Source organism: Artibeus jamaicensis, unplaced genomic scaffold, assembly GCF_021234435.1.
Source record: "Artibeus jamaicensis isolate MK-2021 breed Jamaican fruit bat unplaced genomic scaffold, CSHL_Jam_final scaffold_584, whole genome shotgun sequence".
Lineage (NCBI taxonomy): Eukaryota > Metazoa > Chordata > Mammalia > Chiroptera > Phyllostomidae > Artibeus > Artibeus jamaicensis.
In genome coordinates, this window is record NW_026522048.1 from 6,091,953 (window position 1) to 6,107,601 (window position 15,649).

Here is a 15,649-nt window from a genome sequence, read left to right on the forward strand (position 1 = left end):
ACAAGACTTATTCCCTTCATTTAAAGACCTCAGAGACTACACAGGAAGAAAGACATGCCAAGTGAAAAAGAGGCAAAAAATCAAGGCAATGCTGAGTCTTCAAGGAGAAACTGACTTTATTCTGGGGTCAACTAAGGGCACGAAGAGGTGAAGGAATGCTGTCCCGTAAGGAGAAAAGTGCAGTAAGACTAGAAATTATATAGGATATTTTACTTTCTGAAAACTGCAAGAAGTTGAGTGTAGTAGACCGCTCTGCCTAGTTTTAGGAATTGTATCTCTACCCCTTGCGGCTAAGGGCGAGAGACGACCTCTGGAATGCCAGCCGTAGGAGATAAAATTTGTCTCTGGTAGCAAATGCTGCCCACTTCCTCTCCCTGCCCCCAGAGCTTGGCGGGAAGTCAATGACAGGTAAGACCCCTCACAGCGGGGGCCAACCTAAGCCAGACTCAATCACATGGGAGGCCTTCAGGGAAGGACTCAAAGGGCTGCAACAAAGAGCAATGGACTCCTGCCCCCCAGCTTTGTCAAAGCCGGAGTCCCCATGTTCTCTCGGAGAAGTGCTTCCTGGCTCTAATCCCCTTAAGCCTGGATACCTGATGGGGGGAGGTGCAGCTCCTTGCCTTGCTGGAGCGTGTCCTGGGGAAAAATCTGGCATCACAAAGACTTGCTGATAAACCTGTGAAATCTGCTCTGTTAAGAGTGCTTTCAATAATATGATAAGGGTCCAAGAGGAAATGAATATGTTTTCCAAAGTTTCTACAACTCTGTTCCTGACAGCCACTGACTCAGACTAAGCCCTCAGGTTTCTTTGAAATGTTATCTACTGTTTGATCCTTGCCACCCTGTATTCCTGTGTATTACAACCCAATAAAAGGCTATGAAGGAGGGTGCTTGGGGCCTTTTTCTCCTCGGAGAAACTGGCCGCTGCTGGCCTTTGTCTTCCCTGAGAAAGTGGCCACAGCCCACTCCTCCTTCCCCAAGCAGATCTCATCATGTCTCTGTCATATTTATTCATTCACACGTGTCCATGGCACCGGGGAGGGGGGGACTCTTGAAGAAGTTGCCCCCACAGTTCAGCAAAGCAGCTGTTGGCATGTTATACAGTAAATGTCCTCTTGGTCTCAACTGTCTAGCAAAAAACGCAAGTAAAGGTAAGTACAACTTTAAGAGAGCTTCAATATGTCCTTATATTTGAAAGGGAAGAGGAGAATGTTACATTGACCACTTATAAGAGAAGAAAATTATAAAAATAAATGATATTAGTAGGCATAATTATTTAGAGTAAAGGCATAATTATTTTATAGTAAAAATTGTGCTTATATTTTCAGAATCATCACTTTGTGAGGAAGAAGAGAATGTTGAGGAAAAATAAACCATCAATTTTAAAATACTTTCTTAATCTTATTAATGGAGCTTTCTTGGTAAGACTCTTCAAAATTATTTAGGAAATGTAATGCATTTCTATTGGCAATTACTAATAATCATATTGACTCTTTTTTGTAGGTCCTTGGACTTTTATTCATGGGATTTGGTGCATGGCTTTTATTAGATAGAAATAATTTCTTCACTGCTCTAGGTATGTATCTATTTTCCTTTTTCATTCTAAGTGAAACAAGGTATTTCATTTTAAATGATTGCCTGCATGATTTACTCACCAGGTGGCAGTATTTCTCTAAAATTCAGTTTTTCCTCTGACTCTGTTTGTCAGTTGGTTTTAGAAATATCTTATTAAATGACAGGGCTTAAATCTAAGACCACAACAAAAAAGGAGAATTTGGGGAGAGAAAGCTAGAAACTTTGGATGAGAAGGATGAGAGAAATGGAAGATTTTGAGTATTCTGATAACTCTGGACCTTTACAGATCTGTAAACTTCTAAAGATAATGCAGATCAATACAGAGTCACTGCCCAAGCTAAATAATCTCTTTTAAATTCAGTTACCAGCAAACGCTCTTTCTGTCTGACTTGGGCCTGGCAAAATGGCTCCCACAAAGAAGAGTGTTGAGAAGAAATAAAACATATTCCCTACACAAACAAGTTAAGTGTCCATCAATGAATAACTATGTAAAGAAGATATGATATATGTACATATATAAACAACATTTCTACATATAGCCATGAGGAAGAAGGAAACCCTGCCATTTGTGACTCCATGGATGGACCTTGAAAACATGATGCTAAGTGATGTAAGGCAGACAGAGAAGAACAAATATTCTATGATATCACTTACATGTGGAATCTGAAAAAAGAAACTGACTTTGTAAAAACAGAAAAAAATGGTAGTTATCAGGGGGTAAGTGGTGGAGAATTGGGGGTATGCTGTTTGAGGTACAAACTTATAATTGGTAGATAAGTAAGTTCTTGCAATTTTATGCACGGCATAGTAATTATACTCAACAACACTGTATTATAAACCTCAAAGTTACTAAGAGACTAAATCTTAACTATTCTGGACACAGAAAGAAATGACAAATATGTGACAGGCTAAAGGCATTAGCTAATGCTGCTACAGAAATCATGTTGTGATATATAAACGTACCAAGCCAACACATTTTACACTTTAAACTTACACAATGTTTTATGCCAATTTTATTTGATACATGTATTTCCCATAGAATTTTGAATTTGAGGCTAAAAAACTATAAGATTAGTCTCACCCCAGGTAGCCAGGATAGCAAAACACAGAATTAAGGCACAGCGGCAGCTGGTCGAGAGGAAAAGTGAGAGGAGTCTGAGTCCAGAGGGAGACAGAGATAAGAGAGAGGTATCATCCACCTCTGATTTCTGCAAGACCCAAACGTATCTCCATACTTTTCCCAGTGGGGCCGTTCAGCTATTTTTTGCCTTTCTCCAGTATTTATTAAATTAAATTTAATATGTAGTGTTTTCACTTTTATATATTTATTTAAATATATATTGAAATTATTTTCTAAATATGAATAAGAGAATTGAATATGTTTAACTTTGTTTTAAAGACAAACGTCAGATCTTTACATTGTCCTTATTTTACCATATTATAATAGGCTGTAGTCACTGTGGACTGAAATTCAATAGTCTACGTATATTTTTCTTCTCATATTAATATCCTTGGTTGACAGTCAAGAAGTCACATTTGGAGTACTCAATGGCCATATGTGGTTATTGGGTATTGGCTACCTTACTGAATAGTACAAATATAGAACTTTCTCTTTATTTCAGTAAGCTCTACTGAACAGCACTGTTAGACATTAAATATACAACAAAAGCATGTGCTATAGAGCCAACCTATTTCTTAGTGGATACCAACGAAGAAAAAATATATCTATAGGGAAAATGAAGCTAAATGAAAAGGTTTAATATGTAATACAGTGCTACAGAGTATTGAATAATTTAGCTAAACTTCAGCTATTCCTAAGTGCTTAGTATCTTTATTCTCTTCACTTTCTACACTTTGCTTATGGAGAAGTACTCATGATTTTGAGTACTTTAGGGGTTTAAAGTAAATGGGCATGTGGACCTTTCTATCTCTTTTTTCCTTCTCCTCGATAAAGACAGCAGTAACTTCCACTTATGTGGTGTTGGCTGTACCAGACACTGGGCTGAGCACCTTCCATATAAAATCTCATTTAATAATGCAGTACTCGTGTGCAGTAAGTCATTTTCTTTATTCTTTGCATCTTGATTTTGGATGTGACAGATAATCTCATCAATCGTCATGTTCTTGTTTATGAAAAACCCCTGAAAAAGTAGTCAGAAACATAACCTTGAAGATTTTTTCCAAACAAAATGGATATTTAATGTAACAAACCAGAGCAAGATTGCTGAGTCATTCAGGAACCCAGGTTCTTTCTTATTGTGGACCGCTCTGCCTGGTTCTGGGAACTGTAACTCTACCCCCTGTGGCTGAGGAGGAGTCAGTGACCTCTGGAATGCCAGCTGCAGGAGACGAAGCTTGTCTCTGGTAGCAAATAGTGCCTTGGTTTTCTCCCTGCCCCCAAAGCATGGTCAAAAGTCCTTGACAAGTAAGAACCCTCAGAGGACGGGCAACCTAGGCCAAACACAATCACCTGGGAGGCCATTATAGAAGGACTTGGGGGAGGGAGGGTGCAACAAAGAGCAATGGATTCTCGCCTCCCCCCCCCCCTTGAGATAGCTTGAGTCCCCATGTCCCCTGGGAGAAGCACTTCCTGGCTCTAATCCTCTTCAGCCTGAATACCTGTTGGGGAGGGTGGCAGCTCCTTGCCTTGCTAGAGCATGTCCCCGGGAACAATGTGGCATCACAAAGACTTCCTGATAAACCTGTGAAATCTGCTCTGCTAAGAGTGCTTTCATTCATATGTTAAGGGTTCGAGCAATAAACCCTAAAACTCTTCCGGACAGACTCTGACTCATACTAAGCCCTCAGATTTCTTTGAAATGTTATCTACTGTTTGATCCTTGCTGCCCTGTGTTCCTGTGTATTACAACCCAATAAAAGCCCTTGGAGGAAGGAGCCCAATGTCTTTTTCCCCTGAGAAACTGGCCACTGCTCAAGTCCTTTTTCCTCTGGGAAACTGGCCACCTTTCTTCCCCAAGCAGATCACATCACGTCTCAGTCATGTTTAGTCTCGTCCGTGGCACATTCAGAGACTTGCGAACAAAGTTGCTCCCACTCTTTCTATATTGTTGTTCTGCTATTCCCTAAAGTTGTCCTTGATTGCCAGGTGGACACTGGCTCAACACCAAGTTTACTTTCTAGGCTGTGAGATATGGAAAAGAGTAGAGGCAAGTGATTTTCTTTTTCAAAGAAGGAAGGCTAAAGTTGCACACATTACTCATGTTAATTAACACTTAGTGAAATTTCATTTAAGGTTTCAAGATGTGGACTGAAAATACCAGTTAGGGGCAAGAAGTGTTGGGCCCTCCCCTCTTTTTTATCTCACCTTTCAGTTAATTTACCCCTTTTTAAAGTATTCTGCCTCGACCTCTCCATTTGGAGTGACATCATACCACCTAAAGTCCCTGCCTGTCCCTTACCACTGTAATAGCCCCCAATAGACTTGAGCCCTGATCTCCTTTCTCAGTCATCTTCCAAATGCCACTGAAGTAATTAATTTAAAAGGCAAATTTAACCATGTAACATTGAAAGCCTTTCTCTGGCTCTCCCTTGCTATTATTTATTCAAAAGACAAATCCATTTATAGGGTATCTTCTACATGTTGGGCACTATCCATGACCTGAAAATACAGTAATGTACAAGAAAGATAAAGGTCCTGTCCTCATGTAGTTTAATTCCAGTGTGGAGGACTAAAAGACATCATACCAAGTGCCCACAATTTGGTTCCTGCAAACATTTCCAGTCTACCAGCCTCAAACTGTAAGCACCAGCAAAGCAGACACACACAATGTGTTGTTCTGAGTCTCCAGAGGCTTCTGCTACCCAACTGTAGATGTTTCTAATTATCATTTAAAGCCTAAACTCAGATGTTACCTTCTCCAGTAATCTTGACTATGTACCAGGGGTGTCCAACCTTTTGGCATCTCTGGGCCACACTGAAAGAAGAAGGGTCATCTTGGGCCACAGATTAAATACACAAACACTAACAAAAACAAAAAAGGATCTCATAATGTTTTAAGTAAATTTACAATTTTGTGTTGGGCCACACTCATAGCCCTCCTGGGCTGTGGGTTGAACACCCCTGGACACTCCAAAATCCTCCCCCTACTGCATTAGCTGTTCTTGTATCCAAGTATGTGCTGGTAAATGTTTAACTGGTTTTGGGATGGAGAGTGTTGTTTATGATATCTGTTGATTTCTATGTTTTAACTACTCTCACAACGGCCAGTTTTAAGGTATCCATGTGAATTGAGCTGGCTTTTATCATTTGCAAAAAATTAACAATTGCCTTTTATGAGCCAGAGCAAGCAGACTCCAGCAGACCACTGCCTCTCCCATAGAACATAGGGCATATTTAATGTACTTATTCTTTTTGCTTTTAAACTAACATTTCTGAGTAATAGTGTCCTACAGTCTGTGCCACAGCACTGAACATTTAACAGTTAGTCTGTTGAATATATATAACCTTCCAGCACAGACAGCTCAACCTAGATGTGGAGAGAAAAAAATATAGCTTTAATAGGGCCATATTAGCAATAAACCCAGGGTAACTTAACCTGTACATTTTAGTCACTTAAAAACTTTTTGATGAATGAATAAATACATAAGTGATTGGATGTACCTAAGTTGTAGATGCATTCACCTTAGGGAAAAAATTGTGCTCTTTTTATAGAAGACAATGAAGATAAGGTAAAGGTGAAGAGATCTTTTGAAACTGAAGAAATTCTTCATCATGTCATCAAAGATATGTTGTTTCTTCAAGTAAGAGGGTCTAGAATAAAGTTTAAAAAGAAAGAGAGAAAATCCTAGTGGTTTGGCAATAGCCTTTTAGGAAAAACTTAGGTTGCTGCATTTATTAATATATAGAAAACAAATATTATTAATAATGTTATTTTATAATTTTTACAGATGAAAATAATCACTTGATAGTATATATTTTTGGAATTTTTATTGGAACTGGATCAGCTATTGTTTTTCTTTGTCTCTTGGGTTATTTGGGAATTCACAATGAAATCAGATGGCTCCTAATTCTGGTATGTATTTCACTTCAATAGCTTGAATGTGTATCTTCCATTTTGAGTGTCCAAGCCACACAAATGAGTTAAATGATTTATGTTATCATAACATAGCTTTACAGTGTGCCCTTGGGCATAAGACAAATGAAGTGTCCCACTCCAAGAAAGTGTCCTAGGTAGAATTTTTTCTTTTTTCTTTTATTGTTGTTCAAGTATAGTTGTCTCCATTTTCCCTCCATCACTCCCCCCACCCCACTCATCCTCACCCCCCTCCCTGGATCCTACCCCCTTTGCTTTTGTCCATGTGTCCTTTACACATGTTCCTGACAACCCTTCCCCATTTTAGGTTGAGTTTTCTTAGGGAGAGTTCCATGGATCAAATCTGTACCTCAGCACTTACACAATTAGATATTAATTTTCAGTACATCAGTAGGAATCCATCTTCTAAGGTGAACTACAATTAACCAAACTTAAGAATGTGAATACTAGTATGGGAATAAAACATAGTAAAGTCAATGACCACGATAGCTCAGCAAGCAAAAGGAAACATGTCCTATAGTCAGTGCATTTTCTCCTTGTGGACACACAATGTAGGAAGCTACCTGATAACTGAATCCTGAATTTATTATTTAACAAAGACGAATGCGACTGCGAACTGTGGCCTCTGGCTAGTTGACTCTCTCTCTCCCAAGGCACGTTATGTAAAAAGATAAATTACGATCAGAAATATAGACCTAACATGAGCCACTTACCATATATGTGGTAGGTATGGACCACAATTTACACACTTAGATGGAACATAGTTTTTAACATTTCTTTTACATGTAATTAATTTTAATTCACAGCACTCTCCTGTCAAGAAGATAGGAAATTTAACTACAGGCATTGTGTCTTGCCAGGAAGAATGCAGAGATGCTTACCTTTTATGTAGCACTGATGATCTTGGTTGTCACTCTGGACATGGATTTTTAGTCTACACCGGTCAAGGGAATTTAATTAGATTTCCTTCTGTGTGAGTTTTAGATCTGAATGAAGACACTATAAACACCAACTCCATTAGACCACAGAATCTATGAGGGTTCTCCTGAAGTACTGTCACTTCTTCCTATCTTACAACTTATCCAAATGTTCACTGATATTTTTTCTTTGCATTTATGTTTTAGTAACTCACTCATGTATATGAGAACAGGAAACTTTAGCAATACCTATGAATATGTTAATACTGAATATTTCATCTGCTGTACACTTTCTCACCATTGCCGCATCTAACAAATACATCAGAAGCTAAGGTTGTCATCTCCACCTTTCTTTTGTTGCAGTATGCAGCACTGTTAACGTGGGCCTGTGGTGTTCAGGTTGCACTTGGAGCACTCACCTTCACAAAGAAAGAAGAGGTAGGGCAAGATCGTTCTTTTATTTGACATCTAAAGAAAACATGATACCTTAGATTATTGAGACCTATGGGCCTGTATAAGAAGCTAAAGGCAAATGTCTTTTGGGGGAAAAAGAGTCAAAGAAAGTACCAGAATTCTATACAGGAAGGGGCCAGGTATCAGACAGAAGACTGGGTTTGGGGATTTGTTTTTTACTCTGTTTGTAGAAGATTAAGAATATTGCAAATAACAAGAATGTGGGGGAAGAGATGATGAGTGTGGGAAATACGAAATTGGCCCCAGGCCACCCTGGCTACCACCGCTGATCCAGTTACTATGTTCTGTTCTTATAAAGAAATATCTTTCAACTTGCACTAATTTGAAATTTAGCAATTTTATTAAGATTGACTGAATAATTAATGTATTTTGCATAGGTATGGTCATGAGTAATATAGTTAAATTAATTAGGTAAGTTCAAAATAGCACATAATAAATTGCCTGAAAAAAGTTTTCATAGCAAAACCTAACTATTACAGTCTATGGTTACTTTTAAACCTTTAAGAAATGTCCATGTTTCCATAAAGTCAAGGTCTGTCTTGGTATCACGGGAGATCGTGCCGTTGTGCCGTTGTGAAAAGAGCCTGATTCAACCCCCTTGATGCCAGAGATAACAGCTGTGTTTACATTGATTTGTCTTCTAGTCTACAAAGTTAAGCTCTTATGAGCCTCTAAAGCTCTTATGTCATTTACAGTGCTTAACTTAGTGCTGGAGATGTCCTAGGGCTTCAAAATGAATATGTGTGAGGAAATTTATATTGTGGCCACACAGATTATTTGTGAAACTTACTGCACTGTTATGTACTAAGGGGTGATTCATAAGCCCTTTGGATTTCCCAAATAATGCTTACCTTAGAGGGTAAATGAGGACTGAGACTGTCCGCTCCCTACAAAAATATAATGAAAATTATATTTTCCTCCCTACAAAAAATGAAAAATTATCATTTTCTCTCTAAATAAAAATTAACTTAAAGAATAAGTTAGATAATGTAGAGTTCTAAATAACACTTTATATTATTCTAATCTTTCATATATGAAAGCATAGATACATAAGTAACTCATAAGGGCTTAAATTGTACAGGTGTTTTAATTATTATAGTATTCTCATGAGTTATTTACTTTTCATTATTCAAAGACTGCATAAAGCAATGAAAAATCATCAGACTGGAATTTAAATAAAGCCTATTTTTTTTACCCTGTCCTAGGATAGAATGGACCACCTCAGTAGCTTCTGAGGCCAATGCATTTCTATCACCACAATTACTTTAGCAAACCTGGTTCCCTTCACTTCTGCAACATCATTCAGAGTTAGTGATCAAGTTTGCACTAAATAAAGCATATTTAGAAGGCTCAGCTCCTCTTCCTTATTCATGTAAACAAAGCAAATAAATTCTCTGAGTATCTGTCTCCTTGTTTATAACATTGGAATAGTATCTGTTCTAACTTTTGAACATTTTTGAGGACCAATTAAGAATTAGTTATAAAGTCATATGCACTTTTAAATGCTAAAGTAATACCAAGTGCATCAACATTCACTGAGACTTATAAAAATATTTATAAGGAATGAAAAAAGCATTTAGATATAAGCAGAAATCAACAAACTGACTTTAAATACTATTTTACGAGAAGACCGAAAGTTTCTACCAAAATTTCACTTTTAGTACAATTTTCAACAGGTTCACCAAGTATGGCGTGATGAAATTGACTTAGTCATTTCTCAGTATGGGTCTAAAGATGTGCCTGAAGACATTCCTAAGTGGACTGCTCTGAACGCTTTACAGAAAACAGTAAGACAAAGAAACACAAAACTAAAAATTACCCACTGGAGGGTAGGGGGCAATATAGGGAAGGGTAGGGGATATGGAAAGAGGAATGAGACGTTCTTACATTTCTTCCAAATAAATTGGATATAATTGCATTGCCCACACTCACAGATCTTAGGTGTATCTCCCTTTTGTAACTTATAGCTCATTTCCTGAGTTAATTGATGTGCATTTTAACCTGGTTTCCCTATAAAAGTGCTGGTGATCTTCTGCCAAGTGAAGTCATCTGTCCTCATGCACCGTGGGAAGCAGGTCTGAGCACAGTCCCTGCTGGCTGGTGGCAGAGCAGCAAATGGTTCCCGTTTGAGCCTGAATGTCAGGACTGCCACACAGTAGCTTTGTGACCCTGAAAAAGTAATTTTCTTAACTTCACTTTTCATGTTATTCAAATGGGCAGAATAACCGCTACCTCTGGTTGGCAGGAATAAATGAAGTAATGTAGAGAATATTTAGAAAGCCTTGAACCTGGAACTTAGTAAGCAATTAATACTTATTAGTTAACGCTGTTAGAGTTATCATTTAACAGTTCAGATTTTTCTGGGTGAGAAAGGAAATTGGTATGGTCAGCCAAATAATTTACAGGAATAGACCAGCACCTGGAATACAGTGCTTGACAGAGAAAATAACAAACATTTACATAACACCAGGACCTTTTGTGAGTGCTTTGCATATATTAACTCATTTAATTCTCCCAACAAATGAGGTCACACTGTCATTCTCATTTTATGGATGAAGGACAGAGAAATTCAGCGCCTGAGCCGGTGTCACCCAGCTAATAAGTGGCTGAGCCAAGATCTGATCTCCAACAATCTAGCACTAGATTTTGTATTCCTAACTGTTACACTGGATGCCTCACATAGAAATAGCTAATTATCTTTAGCACATTTACTAACCAAATTCATTTTAGAAGAATTGAAATGTAATTATAAATGTTTTCTCTAAGGTATGGGACCTGTACATGTACTGCCTTTTCAGATTGCATTAGAACTGACAGAGTATCAAACTTTTTCTTTTGGTCATAAACTGATAAATGGGAAAATAGTTCTATGTATGGCATTACTGTTATTAATGAGAATCCACCTTACAGCACCTATCCATAATTATAATTGATATAGTATATGTAGGTTTGATTGGTTGAACTTTTAATATCCAAACACTGAAGCACTATTTTAGTCATTCACCATTTCCAAATCATGCCAAGATTGTTGGTACATATTATAATTTTCAATAATGAATTTAGAAAATAATTAAATATAGGGTGGGCTGGGATGGGAGTAAAAAACAGAAAACTGTACTTGAACAATAATTAAATAAATTTTTTAAAAAAGAAGACACACTTTAAAAAGAAAAGAAGATAATTAAATATTCACTCCAACATTCTCTTATTTTCTAGGTATCAAATATATGAGCGGATTCTTTCACTTTTTCCCAACTCAACTTGATAGGATGGGAAATGAGATATTATTTAGATGTTTAATCAACTCCATGATTATTTTTATTATTATCTTTCTTGGTTCTTTGTTGCAGTTCTTCACACAATACAAAACTGAAATTTAACATCTTACATTAATCCTAAAGAAAGTAGATATAATCCTGAATTTCTTTATGTATATTAAACATATATAGCAGCATACTGGGGGTAAATATATAAATGAATGCTATAGTTAAGAGGAAGATATGGCTAAAGTGATTCTCTCTTCTGTGTTCTGGACTGAAGCATGGTTTATAGCTTTAGTAAATCAAGCATATCTTTCATCCTGGGTTCCTATTCATAAATTCATATACAACAATTTCAGCCAAGCATAGCCCATCTATGTAAATACAGATCTTTACCTTTGGTTTAACATCAGCAATAGCAACAACAAAGTAATAGATTAAACAAAAAAAAGTACTTATTTGTTTCATTCACTACATTTTAAGAGAGAAAAATTAATAAATTCAGCATAAAAACACTAACGTATATGGGAAGTATATTGTTAACTGATTTTGAATATTTTATGCTATAATACATAGAATGTTTTTCCTAGTTACAGTGTTGTGGCCAACACAATTACACAGACTGGATAAAGAATAAGAATAAAGAAAATTCAGGACAGATACCATGCTCTTGCACGAATTCCACATTAAGAAATTGGTTTTGTGATGAGCCACTGAATGCAACTTACCTAGAGGTAAAAATAAGTCAAAGCTATTGCAACATTTTACAATGCCTTATGTTTGCAGGTTGATTTAGAATGGTGAGCAAAGTTTTGTAGAAAACCGGTGTTATTTATGGTGATTTAAATTCTTAAGCAACTTCATTAAATTAAACTCACATTTAGGTGAATGCGGTATTATGTCAGGTATATAATAGATCAATAAACTTTCTGGGAATATGTGATCTAAGTGTCCCCAGAACTTGGGATACTATCAACCTTTCTCCGGAACCCTCCTTTCTAAATCCTTACAGCGGGAGGGGCTACCATGGGGAACTCTCTGGATTAAAGGATTGGTAGGAGAGCTTCCATACCAGTGTGGCATACCAATATAACTCATACTATTAAAGAGCTATGAGGATAGGCAAAAGTTGAAGGGAGGGTACCTTAGCAACAACAAAAGTTGTATTCGGATAAATTGGGCAGAACAATAGTACAAGTTCACCTAACTCAACTAGTACTTACATGTATGCAATATTGACAAACAGGATTTCCATCCTCCAAACTTGTAATACTTTGTATAGTTTATATGCTAATCTTAATTCTAATTTTAAGATGTAGCTTTTAATTACATGATTTATTTACAGATAAATAAAGCATTTTTTTAAAAAAAGCTTCTTCTATTTGGGTGTTAATAATTTTAGGCAGCAGTATATACTCTGCTGAATCACAGTTGTTTGCAGAAAATCAAATACTGCTCAAAACAATCTATTTCTGATTGCATTATACCTTAGCACTCTAAAAGTAACAACTAAGGTGTCCTGCTATCATATCAAGCTTTCTGGACTTAAAAAGTTCAGTCTCCAGTTAGGCATTGACTCGCCTTTTAGACTTCAGTAAATTTCTAGTTTTTGTGTCTCTTTTTCTTGTTAGTAGAATTTTGTATAAAACCATGTCCATCTAAGTCAATCTAAGTTTAACATCCTTTCCTTAGGGTTGTGAAAATAAAATCAACACATGGTATCAAGCTAATGTTTTAACATTAATTGGAATTAACTTTGCACTTTTGGTTTCAGAGGTAAGCTTTTTTCCTATGCTTAAAAATTAAAAAAATATTAAGTATAAATGATACAGAATAAACTGCAGAACAATCAGCTGGAGGCCTAATCTGAAAAGTTAATCCGATAGGATCCAATACCTTGAGGCTATCACCACCAAAAGAGGTATACGTCGAGCTAGGTGATACCCTTAAATCCACCAAGTCGGTAGAACCTGTCAATAAGTGGCAGGTATCATATAATTTCACTGCTTTGTGATTTGAAAAAAACAACTTCCTATTTCACATGGTGAGAGCACCATGTTGGCAAGTTGGCAACCTTTTGAAATCCAGGCAGATGTCTGACATTTGTACCTTTATTTACTCATAGACTCATTCATTCATTCATTCATCCATTCCTTCAGTAAATTTGAAGGGTGAAGAATATCTACAGTGGTCCAAGTACTGTACTAGATGTTAGAGATACAGTGGGAAGCAAAATAGACATAACTCATGACCTTCGGGGCACCAACTGCAGAGCTGAGATTCAGAAGCAGGACCTCATTTTCTAGTCTCAGTGACAATTGATGAGAGCAAGTGAAGGCTATGGATTAAGGAAAACTTTGAGTGGATAGATTATTTCAGATTATAATATTGGAATGAATATGTAATGTATAGTTTGGCCAAAACAAGATACTGAATTTAATTTTTTTTAGAGAGGAGGGGAAGGGAGGAAGAAAGAGAGGGAGAGAAACATCACTGTGTGGTTGTCCCCTGCATTCCCCCCGCTGGGGACCTGGGCTGCAACCCAGGCATGTGCCCTGACTAGGAATTGAACCAGTGACCCTTTGTTTCATAGTCCAGTGCCCAATCCACTGAGCCATGCCAGCCAGGGCTACAGCATTTAATTTTATATCCATCCACAAAGGCACTGACCTAAGTTTCCACAAACCATCTTTAATTGGTGACAGTTTTAATCTCAGAATGATAGTAAACCAAGATATTCTTTTTTTATATTTGTTTTATTGTTTACACTATTACAGATGTCCCTATTTCCTCTCCCTTTGCCCCCTCCATCCAGCCTTCTTCACCGTTTATGTCAGGCCATCAACACACTGTTGTCTCTGTCTATGGGTTATGCATATATGTCCTTTGGGAGGTGAAGGAGTTAGCCAAGACATTCGATAAGCATTAATATAGTTATTTTGAAATGCTGTTGTGTTTATGCTGATGAGTTTAAGACAAGGCTGACGGGGGTGGTATCTGTAATCCTTTTCCCTCTCTACCCTTTACACACCACTTATCATGATCTTATGCCAAAAAGAGTTCGTTTTCTAGACTCGATGATATGGTTAGAAAAATGATGAACAAGGGAAAGATTAGCAATTCATCAAGGCAGCTAGCCCAATGACAGCACATCTTATTAAGTTGAACAGTCTCTTCCTTTGTACCCTCTGTAAATGAACTTGGTGGCAACTGGGTTACTCTAGAAGGCTTATTCTGCCGACTTATTCACAACCATGTACACCTTACTCTGAAATTTCTCAACCTACTTGATCCCTTTTCCTTTACAGTGTGCATTTTGGTAATTAGTGCTACCTTTACAAATTATTCTTGTTGATTACATTTTGAGCTCTTTTTATATTCTTTTCTTCCAGGTGCTGCAAGTCTTATTAACTGTCTCTTTCTACAGACGTATAAAGAATAGAATACATGCAGAAATGTGATCTTTGGATTTTAATTTGTCAAGAAGAAACCAGTTAATTCTCAAAATAATGACATCGTGGCCCTGACTGCTGTGGCTCAGTTGGTTGGGCGTTGTTCTGCAAAGCAAAACCCTGCTGGTTGAATTCCTAGTCAGGGCACACACCTGGGTTATGGGTTTGGTCCCTTGCTGGGGTATGGAGAAGAGGCAACCAAATGATGTTTCTCTTTCACATTGATGTTTTTTCCCCTCTCTTTCTCCCTCCCTTCCCCTTTCTATAAAAATAAATAAACTCTTTTAAAAGATAATAATTACATTATATTTTTTTCATTTCAAAAAAGTTCTGAATTACATTAATAAAACCTGGGACTTATTGAAGTCATTGGTTATATGTAGCATAACATTATTGAAATTATAATACATCACTCCATGAAAGTTTTATTAATTTGATTTTTCAAAATATCAAAATATTCTGTAGTTCAGAAATTTAAATTATTTTCTGAATTCAGAGGATACCACCACATATATTGAATTCAAAATTGGTGAAGTACCACCATATGTTTTGAGTTCCTCATGTAGAAAAATACTTATAAGATTTTCATAAAATATTAATTAATTAAGCAATTATAACATGTACCTTACATTTGCAAGTTTTAAGAAAACAACACTGACTTATAGGTGATTTAAAAGATTTAAAATCTTCATGACACCTCTATACTGAATCAATCATTTCTTTCTTCCAATAATGCTTACAAGTGAATAATAAACAATGTTTTAGAGATTTGGATATGCTTTGGTGGCAACAATAAACAATTAAAATAATAGTAATTTTAACTGTGGCAGAAAAATGTATTCCAAATGATTACTGATTTCCAACGTCTTTACTTGTTCCTCATTTTCTTTTCTTTCCTTAAATGTTGTTCAGTGTGT

General features: G+C 36.8%; 1 protein-coding gene and 1 non-coding gene across 2 annotated transcripts; one reads left to right on the forward strand and one right to left on the reverse strand.

The window, feature by feature from the left end:
- The first annotated feature begins 1,355 nt into the window (after window positions 1-1,355).
- Window positions 1,356-14,741, forward strand: TSPAN19 (tetraspanin 19). The gene is made up of 8 exons (XM_037167654.2): window positions 1,356-1,421; window positions 1,504-1,576; window positions 6,484-6,608; window positions 7,910-7,984; window positions 9,697-9,807; window positions 11,871-12,014; window positions 12,973-13,056; window positions 14,673-14,741. The coding sequence occupies exons 1-8, from the start codon at window positions 1,356-1,358 to the stop codon at window positions 14,739-14,741; spliced, it is 747 nt and encodes a 248-aa protein (XP_037023549.2).
- Window positions 9,215-9,347, reverse strand: LOC119065571 (small nucleolar RNA SNORA66). Its single transcript, XR_005085616.1, has one exon. It is a non-coding gene; the product is annotated as a small nucleolar RNA SNORA66 (small nucleolar RNA).
- Window positions 14,742-15,649: the final 908 nt, after the last annotated feature.

Excerpts from the sequence above, each read along its gene's own strand:
- TSPAN19 (XM_037167654.2), top strand. The coding sequence starts at position 1,356 with ATGTTGAGGAAAAATAAACCATCAATTTTAAAATACTTTCTTAATCTT. Across the intron at positions 1,422-1,503 it reads TTATTAATGGAGCTTTCTTG|GTCCTTGGACTTTTATTCAT; the intron begins GTAAGACTCTTC and ends TCTTTTTTGTAG. Across the intron at positions 1,577-6,483 it reads TAATTTCTTCACTGCTCTAG|ATGAAAATAATCACTTGATA; the intron begins GTATGTATCTAT and ends TAATTTTTACAG.